This window comes from Nicotiana tomentosiformis, chromosome 4 (genome assembly GCF_000390325.3).
Source record: "Nicotiana tomentosiformis chromosome 4, ASM39032v3, whole genome shotgun sequence".
Lineage (NCBI taxonomy): Eukaryota > Viridiplantae > Streptophyta > Magnoliopsida > Solanales > Solanaceae > Nicotiana > Nicotiana tomentosiformis.
This window is the reverse complement of record NC_090815.1, coordinates 65,630,512-65,646,813: the sequence shown is the minus strand read 5'-3', so window position 1 is coordinate 65,646,813 and position 16,302 is coordinate 65,630,512. Positions and strand designations below refer to the sequence as shown.

General features: G+C 41.1%; 1 protein-coding gene across 1 annotated transcript; it reads left to right on the top strand.

Moving 5' to 3' along the window:
- Nucleotides 1-11,855: 11,855 nt before the first annotated feature.
- LOC138909837 (uncharacterized) lies at nucleotides 11,856-15,931 on the top strand. Its single transcript, XM_070201054.1, has 5 exons — nucleotides 11,856-12,009; nucleotides 12,124-12,355; nucleotides 13,739-13,880; nucleotides 13,989-14,648; nucleotides 15,425-15,931. Exons 1-5 carry the CDS (start codon nucleotides 11,856-11,858, stop codon nucleotides 15,929-15,931), a joined length of 1,695 nt encoding a protein of 564 aa, XP_070057155.1.
- Nucleotides 15,932-16,302: the final 371 nt, after the last annotated feature.

The window sequence follows — 16,302 nt, the reverse complement described above, 5'->3', positions numbered from 1 at the left end:
TACCCTCTTCCCACTATTGTTTTATCCGAAATGGATGAAAAGAAAAAGTCAAGAAAATCAAATATTCCCTCCATATTCACTAGCTTCTATCTCACTTTTCATGGATGAATTCAACAAAAATAAATGCAATTCTTACTGAGCTACTTCACATCCCAATGGAGTTCCATCATCTAATCTCCACCATTGTCACTCTCTACTATCTCATTTTCCTCTACATCCCCACCATTGTTTTTTTCTTCAATACTCATATCTACATCTCTTGTGTTACTTTCACTTCTCATATATGGTGCAGCTCATGAAAATTCTAAAAAGTAAATAGAGACAAAAATAAATTCCTTTTGTTCAAACAGAGAAGAAAGCTTCTTCGTACCAAGACCATTTATGAAGAAAAAGGATTTTAGATAAGGATTTTAGTCTCAAGTACAGAAATACTGTCTAGAACAAGAAAATAATAAATAAGGTAGAAGAGGACTCCATAAGCTGCGAATCCAAGAACAGCAGCTCACCAGGAAGTCTCCAATCAAGTTCCTAGGCTCCCTCCTTAGTACCAGTAGGACCAACATTGATCTGCACAAGAATATGATGAAGTGTAGTATGAGTACAAAGACAATGTATAATTGGTGGCGAGGTTCAAGTAATATGATACTCACTAACAAAAATACTTATACATTTCACGCATACACATAGCAACGCAATGGAAAGAGATATACCATGAATTAGAGATTAAAAACATGAATCAATCTATCTTGCCTATCAAATTCAATGCATGTAACAGAGACATCAAGTAGCATATAGAAGATATGTGAAAAAAGTATATAAAATGCATGATATGACATAAAGGATTTACTTAAGAGATTGAAGCTTTCACCTTTATACCCAATTTATCAACCAATACCATCACAATCTGACACTCATCAGTTTCTCATAACTTTGTGTGTATGTCATCAAGAGAGAAATATAGGAGACGATCCTAGGGGGATGAATCCGTATCCACATGCTGCATGTCATAAATCTCGTGTCATAATATTAGTTTATATCACAATAATTTCCCGATATAAACCTCGTGCCATCATAATGTCAATCCGCTGATAATGTCCAATAGGTCCTGTCCAGGGGACAAATTAATAGGAAATACTATTTGCTTCGTAAGAATAAGAATTCACTTCTATGAAATGAAAGAGTTTCACGGTAATTGTCTTGATCGTCGGATATCATTGAGAAAGAAATAGGAAGAAGGTGCCATAATCATAATTTTCATCTCCAAGAAAGTATGAATATGCTCATAAAATATAAGATAAGATGCACAAGAACAAAACAAATAAGGATGTGAATGTGTGCATATAATATAAATATGACTACGGCTAAATCAAGTATATTAACAATCACAAAAATAGTCCATCATGCCCAAATAAGATGTCGTAAGACTAAATATAATTTTTAGCATGAATAAATAGGTATAAATCATAAGTCAAGAAGATCACACAATCGAATAAGGCATAAAAAAAGCCTAAGTCTACCTCGGGCATGAATAAACCATGACACCTGCATATATGTTAATCATCTCGCATGTACGTTGCCCCAAAAATATTACAATTAGTGAACAAGGTGTCGCGATCCAAAATCCCAATCAAGGGGTCGTGATCGCGCCTAACATTGCTTGCTAGGAAAGCAAACACAAGACATAAATAAAAGAATAGTATTGGGCATAAAACAACATGGAATTATAAATAAAGGGGGTAAAGCTCAATAATGTATAACACAACTAAACCAATAACAACCGTCTAATACCTCCCAGAACTAGATTCACTTAATACATGAGCTTCTATAGAGTTACTAAATATAATTTCAAAAATAATAAATGCATTATTTGATACGAATAAACAGTAGAAAGTCTAAAAGACGGGTGGTATCAACGCTTGCGGACGAGAGTGCAGCACTAACTCGAGTCTCCACAACCAAGCAAGCTAGTTCGTCCTCTATGTAATCTGCATAAGAAGTGCAGAAGTATAGTATGAGTACAACCGACCCAATGTACTCCGTAAATATCAAGCGTAACCCCGACGAGGTAGTAACAAGGCTACGACAAGACACCTATAGTAAACCTCTGCAGTTAAGTAACCAAAAAATAACAAGAGATATAACAATTAAGATAGCAAGAAAAGTAGCAAGTAAGATAGCAAAAAAGATAACAAGTGAGATAACAAATATAATAGCAACAAGAAATAATACGCGGAATAATAAAAGGATTAACTAAAGAATATAATGACGATAACCTCAAAATAATACCAAACAATCCTTTCACAATAATTCAAGTCCAAGTAATTTGGCAAAGCAACCACGAGACAACATAGCCAAGCTCTCAATATATATAGTAAAAATAAGGAACAAGAGATATCAATCAAATGGCACGGAATCACTCTTCGTACTTTTAGTTTCATCCTCACAAGCATAGAAAAATCCTTCGCGCCTATTCACTATTCCTCACAAGCACGAAAACATCCTTCGTGCAATAGTAATAATATAAATAAGCACATAAACACCATTCGTGCACAATCACTCTTCCTCACAAGCACATAAATACCTTTCGTATAATTCACTCTTCCTCACCAAGCATAAACACATAAAGCAGTACCAAGCAAGGTAGAAAGCACAAACAATATTATGAAGAGTCATTGAACATAACTTGCTATATGGGAAATAGTCGTCACTTTGCACCAATAGCCAAATTAACATTTCATTAGTTTAACTACCCAATATCACAAACTCAACACGTCTACTAACATGAATATGAATAGTCAAAGAGTCTCACAATCTATTTAAAGAATAAAAGACATAGTACATGAAGCAACACGATGTAAATAAACTAGTTCTACCAGCACATTTAACCCATAACAAATGCATATACTGTCACAACCCCATTTTCCCACCTTAGAATGTCGTGATGGAACCTAGTCTCTAAGACTAAGCAAGCCTAGCATTTAATAATAGCTCAACAAGAATAATCAACAGGAATACTAAAATAGAACTAACAAAACTCATATAGTCTTCCAAAATAGAATCTCAACAACAACTTTCCCAAAATCGGTGGAACTGAGTCATAAGCTCTATTGAATAAACTAGAATGTCTACTACAACTCTGTCTAAATGAAAAATACAAAAAAAAATAAAAAATAAGAGAAGGTGACTCCGAGTCCTGCGGACACAGAGCAGGTATATCTTGAAGTCTCCAGAAAGCAGCTAACAGTCGATCACTAATGTACGACATGAGCAGGCCTACCCGGATCTGCACAAAAAGATGTGCAAAAGCGTAGTATGAGTACACCACAATGGTACCTAAAGTATCAAGCCTAATCTCGTTAGAGTAGTAACGAGGTCAGGTCAAGACACCTACCATGGCATAATAAATAGAATGAAAACGTAGTAACAAGAAGTAATGGAAAGCGGAGAAATAAGTAATATGAAGCAAGTTAATAACATAGACTAATGAAAGGATTCTAAGCATAGAGATAACAAAAAAGAAGTGATTGAAAAGAACCACAATGATCATATACGGACAATAACTGATGGAACAAGGAAGAACAAAACAACAAGAAGTGTTCCCACCAATAACTCTTTGCAACATGAGATAAACAACAAGAATCACAATGAGGTACCGCCTCTTGTACAATAAGGATCACAACCGAGGTACCGTCTCATATTCATATTTCTCAATTTCAATCACAAGCTTTCCTTATACCGCCGCGTGAGCCTTACATTTAAATAGTTTTGAAAACATTTTTTCCTAAATAATTACACGCACTTTAACCCACCTTATGACGCCGCGTGGCTTCACGTAATTCCCTTATAAGCAACACGCACAAAAGTCCCTCCTTATGCCACCTTATGCACATTAACCCCTATCCTTATACCGCCGCATGCGCATCAATAATAACTCGCACCACAAGTGCCCATATGTCACAACTTGCTAATAATAAATAATATTAATGTTTACACAACAATAACCCATGACTCAACCACAATGTGTACACGAATATCAATAATACCAATGAATATAAATTTCTCAACAAGAAAGATATCTCAACAAACATTTCACCTCAATGTGATAACGACTTTCACAACTTCAACACCAATAGCTCAAGAATGAGAAGGATAATGTGTAACCATGATACTAAATAAGAATAACTCACAATGGAAGAGATAACATATACCGATGACTTCAAATAAGGATAATCAACAATCAAAGAGATAACATGTAACAATGACTTCAAATAACGATAACTAATAACGAAAGAGATAACATGTAATCAATAACTTCAAATAATGAAAATTCAACAATGGAATAGACAACATGTAACAATGACTTCAAATAATGGTAATCAACAATGGAAGAGATAACTTGTAACAACGAAAGGGGAAACTAGATCAACTAAAGCATAAGAGCAAAATATCAAGTAAGATGTAGAACAAGTGTTAACAAAGTCATTTAAGGCACATAAGGATAGACTAACACAAGTAAGAGTAGATTGACTATGAGAATTTAGAACATGACATGACATGACAATTCAATTAAAGCATGGAAAGGGTCTAAGTAGCCTAAACCGGTCAAATACCACATATAACCCGTGTGGTCAATATTTCTAACTTAAGCTTCTAAGTCAAGAGTCAAATGGACCAAATCAACCCGAAATCTTCCCGAAATGAAATTAACCAACCCTGTAAGTCATAAAATCATAAACACACATGTGTGAAGCATAAATAGGGATAACGGGGCGCAATTATACAAAATAACCGATCGGGTCGTTACATTCTCCCCCTCTTAAAACAAACGTTCGTCCTCGAATGTGCATAAGGACGTAGTTGAAGTGATGAATAGATGAGGATAGCAACTCCGAATATCGTTCTCAGTCTCCCAGGTCACCTCCTCGACCAGATGACCCCTCCATTGAACCTTCACTGAAGCAATATTCTTTGATCTCAACTTCCATACCTATCTGTCCAAGATAGCTATCGGCTCCTAAATATAAGTCAAATCCTTGTCCAATTAGACTGTGCTGAAGTCTAAAACATAAGACAGAACACCATAATACTTCTGGAGCATAGAAACATGGAACACCGAATGAACCGCAGATAAACTAGGTGGCAATGCAAGCTTGTCGGCCACCTCACCAATCCTCTCAAGGATCTCAAAATGTCCGATATACATAGGGCTCAACTTGCCCTTCTTCCCGAACCTCATCATACCCTTCATGAGTGAAACCCGAAGTAGAACCCGCTCTTCAACCATAAATGCTACATCACGAACCTTCCGATCAGCATAACTCTTCTATCAAGACTGGGTTGTATGAAGCCAATCCTAAATCAACTTGACTTTCTCCAAGGTATCCCGAACCAGATCCGTGCCCAATAACTTAGCCTCTCCCAACTCAAACCAACCAACTGGAGAATGACACCGTCTCCCATATAGGGCCTCATAAGGAGCCATCTGAATACTCGATTGGTAGCTGTTGTTGTAGGCAAATACCGCAAGTGGCAAGAACCTATCCCAAAATCCCCTGAAATCCATAACATAGGCACGAAGTATATCCACCAATATCTGAATGGTGAGCTCGGACTGTCCGTCCGTCTGGGGATGAAATGTTGTGCTCAACTCAACCTGTGTGCCTAACTGACGCTGCACAGCTCTCCAGAAACACGATGTGAACTACGTGCCCTGGTCAGAGATAATGAATACCGGCACGCCATGAAGTCAAGCAATCTCGCAGATATAGATTTGAGCTAGCTGCTATGAAGAATGGGTAGTTACTAACGGAATAAAATGAGACGACTTGATCAACCTGTCCACAATCACCCATACCGCATCAAATTTCTTCTGAGTTCGTAGGAGCCCAACAATGAAGTCCATGGTTGCACGCTCCCATTTCCACTCGGGAATATCAAGTCTCTGAAGCAAACCTCTTGGCTGCTGATGCTCATACTTCACCTGCTGATAATTTAGACACCGAGCTACATACTCCACTATGTCTTTCTTTATTCTCCTCTACCAATAGTGTTATCTCAAATCCTGATACATCTTAGCGGCACCCGGATGAATGGAGTACCGTGAACTATGGGCCTCCTGAAGAATCAACTCACGCAACTCATCCACATTGAGCACACATAATCGACGCTACATCCACAACACATCGTCATCTCCGATAGAAACCTTCTTGGCATCGCCGTGCTGCACCGTGTCCTTGAGGACAAGCAAATGGGGATCGTCATGAAACAAAAAATTCGCTTGGGCTCCAAAATATCCAGTCTAACAAACTGGTTAGATAAGGCCTGAACATCCATGGCTAGTGGCCTCTCTGCTACCGGTAGATATGCTAAACTTCCCAAGCTTTCTACCTTTCGACTCAAGGCATCGGCCACCACATTGGCCTTTCCGGGATGATATAGAATAGTGATATCATAGTCTTTAAGCAACTCTAACCATCTTCAATACCGCAAGTTAAGATCTTTCTGTTTGAACAGATGTTGTAGACTTCGATGGTTGGTATAGACCTCACAAGAGACACCGTACAAATAGTGTCGCCAAATCTTCAAGGCATGAACAATAGCTACCAATTCTAAGTCATGGACCGAATAATTCTTCTCATGGACATTCAACTATCGAGATGCGTAGGCAATAACCCTACTGTGTTGCATCAACACTGTGCCAATCCCAACACGTGACGCATCACATTACATTGTATAAGACCCCGAACTCATATGCAATACCAACACTGGGGTTGTAGTCAAAGCTTTCTTGAGCTTTGGAAAGCTTGCCTCACACTCCTAGGACCATCTGAAAGGAGCACCCTTCTGGGTCAATTTGTTCATAGGTGCGGCAATGTATAAGAAACCCTCTATGAAATGGCGATAATACCCGGCCAAACTAAGGAAACTCCGAATCTCAGTAGCTGAAGACGGTCTGGTCTAACTCTACATGTTTTCAATCTTCTTCGGATATACCTTGATCCCCTAACTCGACACCACATGACCCAAAAAATGGCACCAAATCAAACCAGAATTCACACTTTGAGAATTTCGCATACAACTTCTTCTCTCTTAAGGTCTGAAGCACGATCCTCAGGTGTTGCTCATGATCTTCTCGACTGCGGGAGTACACCAAGATGTCCTCAATAAACACAACGACGAATGAATCAAGATATGGCTAGAATACATTGTTCATTAGGTGCATAAATGCTGCTGGTGCGTTGGTCAGCCCAAATGATATCACAAAGAACTCGTAGTGACCATATCGAGTCCTGTAAGCAGTCTTCGGAATATCCGAATCCCGAATCTTTAACTGATGATACCTTGACCGCAAATCAATCTTTGAGAACACTTTAGCACCATGTAGCTGATGAAAACAGTAATCAATGCACGACAATGGATACATGTTCTTCACTGTAACCATGTTCAACTACCTATAATCAATACACATGTACATAAAACCATCCTTCTACTTCAAAAACAAAATTGGAGCACCCTAAGGCCACACACTAGGCCGAATGAAACCCTTATCAAGGAAATCTTGCAACTGCTCCTTTTACTCCTTCAACTCTATTGGGGCCATACGATATGGTGGAATAGAAATGGGCTGAGTGCCCGGTAACAAGTCCATACCAAAATCGATATCCCTATCGGGTGGCATGCCCGAAAGATCTGCTAGAAATACATCTAAAAAGTCTCTCACTACCAGAACTGACTCAACGGTAGGAGTATCACCACTGACATCTCTCAAAAAGGCTAGATAAGCATCATACCCCTTCTGAACCATCCGCTGAGCCTTTAGAAATGATGCAACCCTGCTAGGAACATAATCCAATGCACCCATCCACTCTAACCATGGTAAACCTAGAATAACCAATCTCACAATCTTGGCATGACAATCTAGAATAGCATGATAGGGTGACAACCAGTCCAAGCCCAGGATAACATCAAAGTCTACCATACTGAGCAATAATTGATCAACTCTGGTCTCAAAACCACCAATAACAACTAAACACGACCGATACACACGATCCACAATAATTGAATCTCCCACAGACGTGGACACATAAACATGAGAACTCAAAGAATCACAAAATATACCCAAATACGGAGCAAAGTAAGATGACACATATGAATAAGTGGATCCCGGATCAAATAAGATTGATGCATCTTTATGACAAATCAGAACCATACCTGTAATGACTGCATCTGAAGCGGTTGCCTCTATACTAGCCAGAAAATCATAAAATCTGGCCTAGCCTCCCCTTCTAGGGTGACCTCTACCTGCCCGTCCCCCACTCCTAGCTGGTTGTGCGGGTGGAGCAACAACTGGGGCAACAACCATACCTAAGAAGTCTGTGGACCTGACTGAATCCGTAGAGCCTGAGTAGTCTGTGGAGGTGCACCCCTTCTAAGTCTAGGGCAGTCTCTAACCATATGATGAGTATTACCACACTTAAAGCAAGCTCTCGGTGGGCGTGGCTTTTGGGACTAGCTCGGGCCTGGTCGGCTGGACTGACTACTGAAGGCATACCGTGCAAGAGGTGCACTAGAAAGTGGCTGAGCAAAATGTGCAACCTGAGACCTCGGTATAACTGGAGCACCACTAGAAGCTGGAAGTGCTGAATGAATTGGACGACTCACATAGCCTCTACCGTGATGGGCTGTAACTGTTGCGTGGCCACCACTAAATCCTCCAGTACCTCGAGGCCTTTTGGCCTCCATGTGCTATCTCTCATGGTCCTGCTTACCCTCCAACCTACATGTAATTGCTACCACCTGTTGATATAGGGTATCTGTCTCCAACTATCAAGCCATGCTGAATCTAATACCATAGTTGAGCCCCTTAATAAATTGATGAACTCACTCTCTGACTGTAGAAACCAAGGCAAGTGCATGTCTGGACAAATCACTGAATCGAACAGCATACACTGACATTGTCATAGTACCCTGGCACAGCTGCTCAAATCCGTGCGTCATGCATCCCTAAGGGTCTGAGGAACAAACTCTTTCAAGAACATCTCTGAAAATTGAGTCCATGTAAGTGAAGCTGCATCGGCTGGGTTGCCCTCCTCGTACACCCCCACCATTTGTTTCGCTTCTCCTGACAGCTGGAAAGTAGTGAAAGCAACTTGGCTCATCTCCACAATACCCATGGTGCGGAGAATACGATGGCACTTCTCTAAAACCTCTGTGCATCCTCTGTAGCTAGGCCGCTAAAAGTAGGAGGATGGTACTTCTTGTACCTCTCAAGTCTAAGCTGCTCCTCCTCAGATATTTCTACCCTAACCTCGGGCTGAATCGGAACAATAAGCTGCACTGGTATAACCTCTGGGACCTGATCAACATGGACCCACTGCTCTGTAGTACGGGCTGCGGGAGTTTGAGCTCCTCCCCCAGCCTGAGATATGGCTGGTATAAGTGGAATCAACCCTGCCTGAGCTAAAGTACCAAACATGGTTAAGAAATTTGCGAGGGTCTCCTGAAGCGCAGGGCTTGCAACAGGCGACTCGGGGGCCCACCTCTTAACTGGAGCTACTGGTGGCTTCTTTGTCGTAGCTCGGGCAGGTGCCATGTGCCTCTCCTCTGCCTCTTCCCCAACCTCTCGCGGCTCTAGCAGGGGGTACAGGTGTTTGATCGTCAGATCTAGCAGTGCGTGTCCTCACAATCTGTGAGAGAATAAAAAGTCAAAGATTTAGTTTTCAAAGTCAACCAATTCGCACTATAAGGAATCCAAGAAGTGAAGATTTCCTAACAGTTCTATAGACTCTCGAAGATAAGTACATATGTCTCCATACCAATCCGCAAGACTCTACTAGACCTGCTTATGACTCGTAACACCTATAAATGTAGAGCTCTGATACCAACTTTTCACGACCCCATTTTCCCACCTTAGGATGTCATAATGGCACCTATTCTCTAAGACTAGGTAAGCCTAACATTTAATAAAAACTCAACAAGAAAAATCAACAAGAATACTAAAATAGAACTAACAAAACTCATATAGTCTTCCAAAACAGAATCTCAACAACAACTTTTCCAAAACCGGTGGAACTGAGTCATAAGCTCTATTGAATAAACTAGAATGTCTACTACAACTCTGTCTGAATGGAAAATACAACAAAAAAAGAAAGATAAGAGAAGGTGACTCTGAGGCCTGCGGACACCGAGCAGGTATACCTTGAAGTCTCCAGAAAGCAGCTAACAGTCGATCATTAATGTCCGACACGAGCAGACATACTTGGATCTGCGCAAAATGATGTGCAGAAGCGTAGTATGAGTACACCACAGCGGTACCTAGTAAGTATCAAGCCTAACCTCATTAAAGTAGTAACAAGGGCAGGTCAAGACACCTACCATGGCATAATAAACAGAATGAAAATGTAGTAACAAGAAGTAATGGAAAGCGGAGAAATAAGTAATATAAAGCAAGTTAATAACATAGACTAATGAAAGGATTCTAATCATAGAGATAACATAAAAGAAGCGATTGAAAAGAACCACAATGATCATATACGGACAATAACCGATGGAACAAGGAAGAGCAAAACAATAAGAAGTGTTCCCACCAATAACTGTTTGCAACATGAGATAAACAACAAGAATCACAATGAGGTACCGCCTCTTGTACAATAAGGATCACAACCGAGATACCGCCTCGTATTCACATTTCTCAATTTCAATCACAATCTTTTATTATACCGCCACGTGAGCCTTACATTTAAATAGTTTTGAAAACATTTTTCCCTAAATAGCTACATGCACTTTAACCCACCTTATGATGCCGTTTGGCTTCACGTAATTCCCTTATAAGCAATGCGCACATAAGTCCCTCATTATGACGCCTTATGCACATTAACCCCTATCTTATACCGCCGCATGCGCATCAATAACAACTCGCACCACAAGTGCCCATATGTCACAACTTGCTAATAATCAACAATATCAATATATACACAACAATAACCCATGACTCAACCACAATGTGTACACGAATATCAACAATAACAATGAATATAAATTTCTCAACAAGAAAGATATCTCAACAAACACTTCGCCTTAATGTGATAACGACTTTCACAACTTCAATACCAATAGCTCAACAATGAGAAGGATAATGTATAACCACGATACTAAATAAAAATAACTCACAATAGAAGAGATAACATATACCGATGACTTCAAATAAAGATAATCAACAATCAAAGAGATAACATGTAACAATGACTTCAACTAATGATAATCAATAACGAAAGAGATAACATGTAATCGATAACTTCAAATAATGATAAATCAACAATGAAGAGACAGCATGTAACAATGACTTCAAATAATGGTAATCAACAATGGAAAGATAACATGTAACAACAAAAGAGGCAACGAGTTCAACTAAAGCATAAGAGCAAAATATCAAGTAAGATGTAGAACAAGTATTAACAACGTCATTTAAGGCATATAAGGATAGACTAACACAAGTAAGAGTAGATTGACTATGAGAATTTAGAACATGACATGATAATTCAATTAAAGCATGGAAAGAGTCTAGGTTGCCTAGGTCTCACAAGACATGAGAAAGTTTAGTAATCTTGTGGATTGGTTTGGAGACATCTGTACTTATCCTCGAGAGGCTACCGAACTATTTGGAAACTTCATTTTCGTGCATTCATGTCATGCGGATTTGTTAATTTTGAAGTTTGAATCTTTACTCTTCTGTTATCTCACAGATGATGAGGACTCGTTCAGCTGATCAGCACTAGTGCCACCAGCCAGGGCCGCAAGGGGCCAGGGCCGAGGTAGATGCCAATGTGGGGGCTCGCACTATAGCCAGAGAAGCACCTATGGAGCTACCAATTTCTCCTGTAGAGGAGCAGGTTCCAGATACTATTGAGCTTGTAGGATCGGCTCAGACACCGGTGGTATCCATTGTTATACCTAGTCTTAAGGAGACTTTGGCTAAGATCTTAAGTTTGTACACGAGCTTGGCTCAGGCGGGTATGATACTAGTTGCACCAGCTACCTTACAGGCTGGGAGAGGAGCCCAGACTCCCGCTGCCTGTACACCGGAGTAGCTAACTCAGGGTTATCAGACACCAGAGGTGTTACCAGTTCAGCCAGTTGTTGTTGCTCGGGCCGAGGTTGGTGCATCTATGTCCTATGAGGAGCGTAAGAGGTTGGAGCAGTTTAAGAGGACTGATCCTCCCGAGTTCAGCGGAGGAGAGTCGGAGGATGCTCAGGGTTTTCTTGATCGATGTCATCAGATTCTTCGCACAACAGGTATTGTGGACACAAGTAGAGCTGCATTTACTACTTTTCAGCTGATAAGGGCGGCCTACAGATGGTAGCAGACCTATGAGTCAGGTGGGCCAGCTGATGCAGCACCAGTTACATGGAATGGGTTCTCAGTTCTCTTCATAAAGAAGTTTGTGCCATGGACTCGCTGAAAGGAGCTGCGTAGGGAGTTTGAGCAGCTACGCTAGGGAGATATAACTGTGACCTAGTACAAGATGAGATTCGCGTATTTGGCACATCATGAGGTATGGGTTGGGTCACAACCCTAGTAAAGATCTAGCTACTCATAATAGAAATTGAAGATAATAAAGAAGAAGCACTAATTTAGAGCCATAATACAAGATTAAAATGATAAACTAATATGTTTTCACCCTAAATTGGTCACAAATTACCAAAAGTAGTAATCTATAACGACTACAGCTCAAAAAACTATAAAACTTGCCCTAAAAAGTGTTTCCAGTCAATTCACAATGGCCCAAAATTCGCTGAAAACACTGCCCTTCAGTAGGTTCTATGGCTGCACAATTCCATGTGCAGTCCGCAATTTGCTTGGTTCTGCAGGTGAAGGATTTCTGCAGCCGCACAATTTGGTCTACGGCTGCACTTCAACTTCTGCGGCTACACTTTTGGCAAGGCTTCACAGTTGGTCGTTTTGCATATTCTCTGAATGTTTTGAATTCTTGTCAGTGCGACCATGTTTTGCAGCCGCACAAATTGTGTGTGGTCAGCACTTTCTTCAATCATCATCTGAGCTTCAACACCAGATCTGCCACCGTAGAGATAATTTTGCGGTATGCGCTTTCTTCTGCGGCCGCAGATGTAAATTCTGCGGACCGCACTTTTGGCATGCTGCACTCCTTCTTGCCTTGTGAGCCGGAACACTACCTTTTGAGTTATATTTCTTCATTAAGGTCTAATTCTCCAACATTCTTGTAATTTGCACAATTTTATTAGTTTTGGGAACAAAAATCAACACTTTCGAACTCTAAAGCAAGAAGGTACAAATAAGTGGTAAAAAACCACACTTATCAAAGAGGCTCCTTGGATTATGTTCCTAGTAGGGTAGTGCCCTTCCTGAAGGCACAACGGATGGTTAGAGGATTTGCATTGACTACAGGAAGTTGAACAAGTTTACTATCAAGAACAAGTACCCACTACTATGTATTGATGATTTGTTTGGTTAGCTTCAAGATGCTAGGGTATTCTCGAAGACTGATTTGATATCGGGGTACCATCAGTTGAACATCCAGGCTTTAGATATTCCGAAAATAGCTTTCAAGACCCGTTATGTCACTACGAGTTTCTGGTGATGTCTTTTGGGCTGACCAATGCCCCAGTAGCCTTTATGCACTTGATGAACAATGTATTCCAGTCATTTCTTAATTCCTTACTTCGTTGTTTTCATTGATGATATATTAGTGTATTCATGCAGCCAGGAGGATCATGAGCAGCATCTGAGGATCGTGCTCCAGATTTTGAGGGAGAAGAAGTTATATGCTAAATTCTCCAAGTGCGAGTTTTGGTTAGACTCAATGGCATCCTTGGGCCACATGGTGTCCAGTGAGAAGATTAAGGTGAATCCGAAGAAGATTGAGGCAATTTAGGGTTGGCCCAAATCGTCTTCTACTACTGAGATCCAGAGTTTCCTTTGGTTTCCTGGGTATTATTGTCATTTTGCGGAGGGTTTCTCGTCCATTGTTGCACCTTTGACTATATTGACCGTAAAGGGTGCCCCATTCAGGTGGTGTGATGAGTGTGAGGAGAGCTTTCAGAAGTTCAAGACTGCCTTGACTAAAGCTCTAATACTGGTTTTAACTTTGGGATCGGGTTCTTATACAGTCTATTATGATACTTCATGGATTGGCATTAAATGTGTGTTGATGCAGGAGGGGAGAGTGATTGCTTATGCTTCGCATCAGTTGAAGCCTTATAAGAAGAACTACCCTATGTACAATTTGGAGTTAGCAGCCATTGTTCACGCGCTGAAGATTTGGAGGCATTATCTTTATGGCGTGTCTTGTTTGATGTTCAAAGATCACAAGAATCTCCAACACTTATTCAAGAAAAAGGATCTGAACTTGAGGCAACGGAGGTGGTTAGAGCTACTAATGGATTATGATATCACCATTCTTTATCACCTAGGGAAGGCCAATGTGGTGGCCGATACTTTGAATAGGAAGGCTAAGAGTATGGGGAGTCTTTCTTATATTCCAGTTAAGGAGAGGCTGTTAGCCTTGGATGTACAGGTTTTGGCCAATCAGTTCATGAGGTTGGATATTTTAGATTCCAGTAGAGTTCTTGCTTGTGTTGTATCGCAGTCATCCTTGTTTGAGCGCATCAAGGTGCGTAAATAGGATGATCCCCACTTGCTTGTCCTGAGAGACACGGTGCAACATGGTAATGCTAAGGAGGTTACTATTGGTGATGATGGTGTATTGAGGATGCATAGTCGGATATGTGTTATAAATGTGGATGGATTGCGAGAGTTTATCCTTGAAAAAGCCCATAGTTTGCGGTATACCATTAATTTGAGGGCCGCAAAGATGTATCATGATTTGAGGCAGCACTATTGGTGGCGGAGGATGAAGAATGATATTGTTGAGTATGTTGCTCGGTTTTTGAACTGTCAGCAGGTGAAGTACGAGCATTAAAGACCTAGTGATTTGCTTCAGAGGATTGATACCCCGGAGTGGAAGTGGGAGCGTATCACCATAGATTTCGTAGTTGGGCATCCATGGACCTTGAGGAGATTCGATGCAGTATGGATAATTGTGGATAGACTGACCAAGTCTGCATACTTCATTCCAGTCATGACTACCTATTCCTCAGAGTAGTTGGCTCGGATTTATATTCAGGAGATTTTTTGCCCTCATGGTGTGCTCGTGTCTATTATCTCGGATCGAGTCCCTCAGTTCACATTGCATTTCTAGAGAGCAGTACAGCGAGAGTTGGGCACACAGGTCGAGCTGAGTTTGGCATTTTACCCCCAGATGGACGGGAGCCCGAGCACACTATTCAGATTTTGGAGGACATGTTACGTGCCCGTGTCTTTGATTTCGGAGGTTCATGGGATCAGTTTTTTCTGTTAACAGAGTTCTCCTACAACAACAACTATCAGTCGAGTATCTATATGGCTCCTTATGGGGCCTTATATGGGAGGCGATGTCGTTCTCCGGTTGGTTGGTTTGAGTTTGGGGAGGCTAGGTTGTTGGGCACTGATTTGGTCCACGATGCCTTGGAGAAGGTGAAGTTGATTCAGGAGCAGCTTCGTACAATGCAATCTATGCAGAAGGGTTATGCTGATAGGAAGGCTCGTGATGTTGCATATATGGTGGGTGACATGGTTCTACTCAGAGTTTCGCCCGTGAAGGGTGTGATGAGATTCGGAAGGAAGGGCAAGTTGAGCCCAAGGGCTATTGGCCCTCTTGAGGTGCTTGAGAGAGTTGGAGAGGTGGCCTACAGACTTGCCTTGCCGCCTAATCTATCGGGAGTTCACCCACTATTTCATGTTTCGATGATCCGAAAGTGTTATGGTAATCCGTCACATATTTTGGACGGCATCTTCCTCCATGAAGGTGATGTCATCTTTGGAAACTTCACAGAATATCTTGTTGTGGGTCACTGATACTTTTATCTTCTTGGCTGTTGAGAAGGTTACACCATTGATTTCATTCCCTCCGAAAATCAAGTTGATAGTCAGCCGAGGAGGGTCTTCCCCTATCTTCGAGGGTTTTGCGTTGTTCCGACTGCGGCCATATCTTTTCTTGGCTCGGTCGCTCAAGAACTCCCTTAGATAGTCGTTCTTTACTATGCTTCATCTGCTCATGGTTATACGGGTAGTTACTCGGGCTATCATAGTCAACAGCCTTAGAGGCGAGGTTATTACGAGTATGGAGACTTGAGCCCTCTCAAGAGGGATTATCCTAGACTTATGAGTAGGGCTCCACAGGAGGGCTCACAACCTATGATTCCAGCACCAGTAGCTACACCACCCGC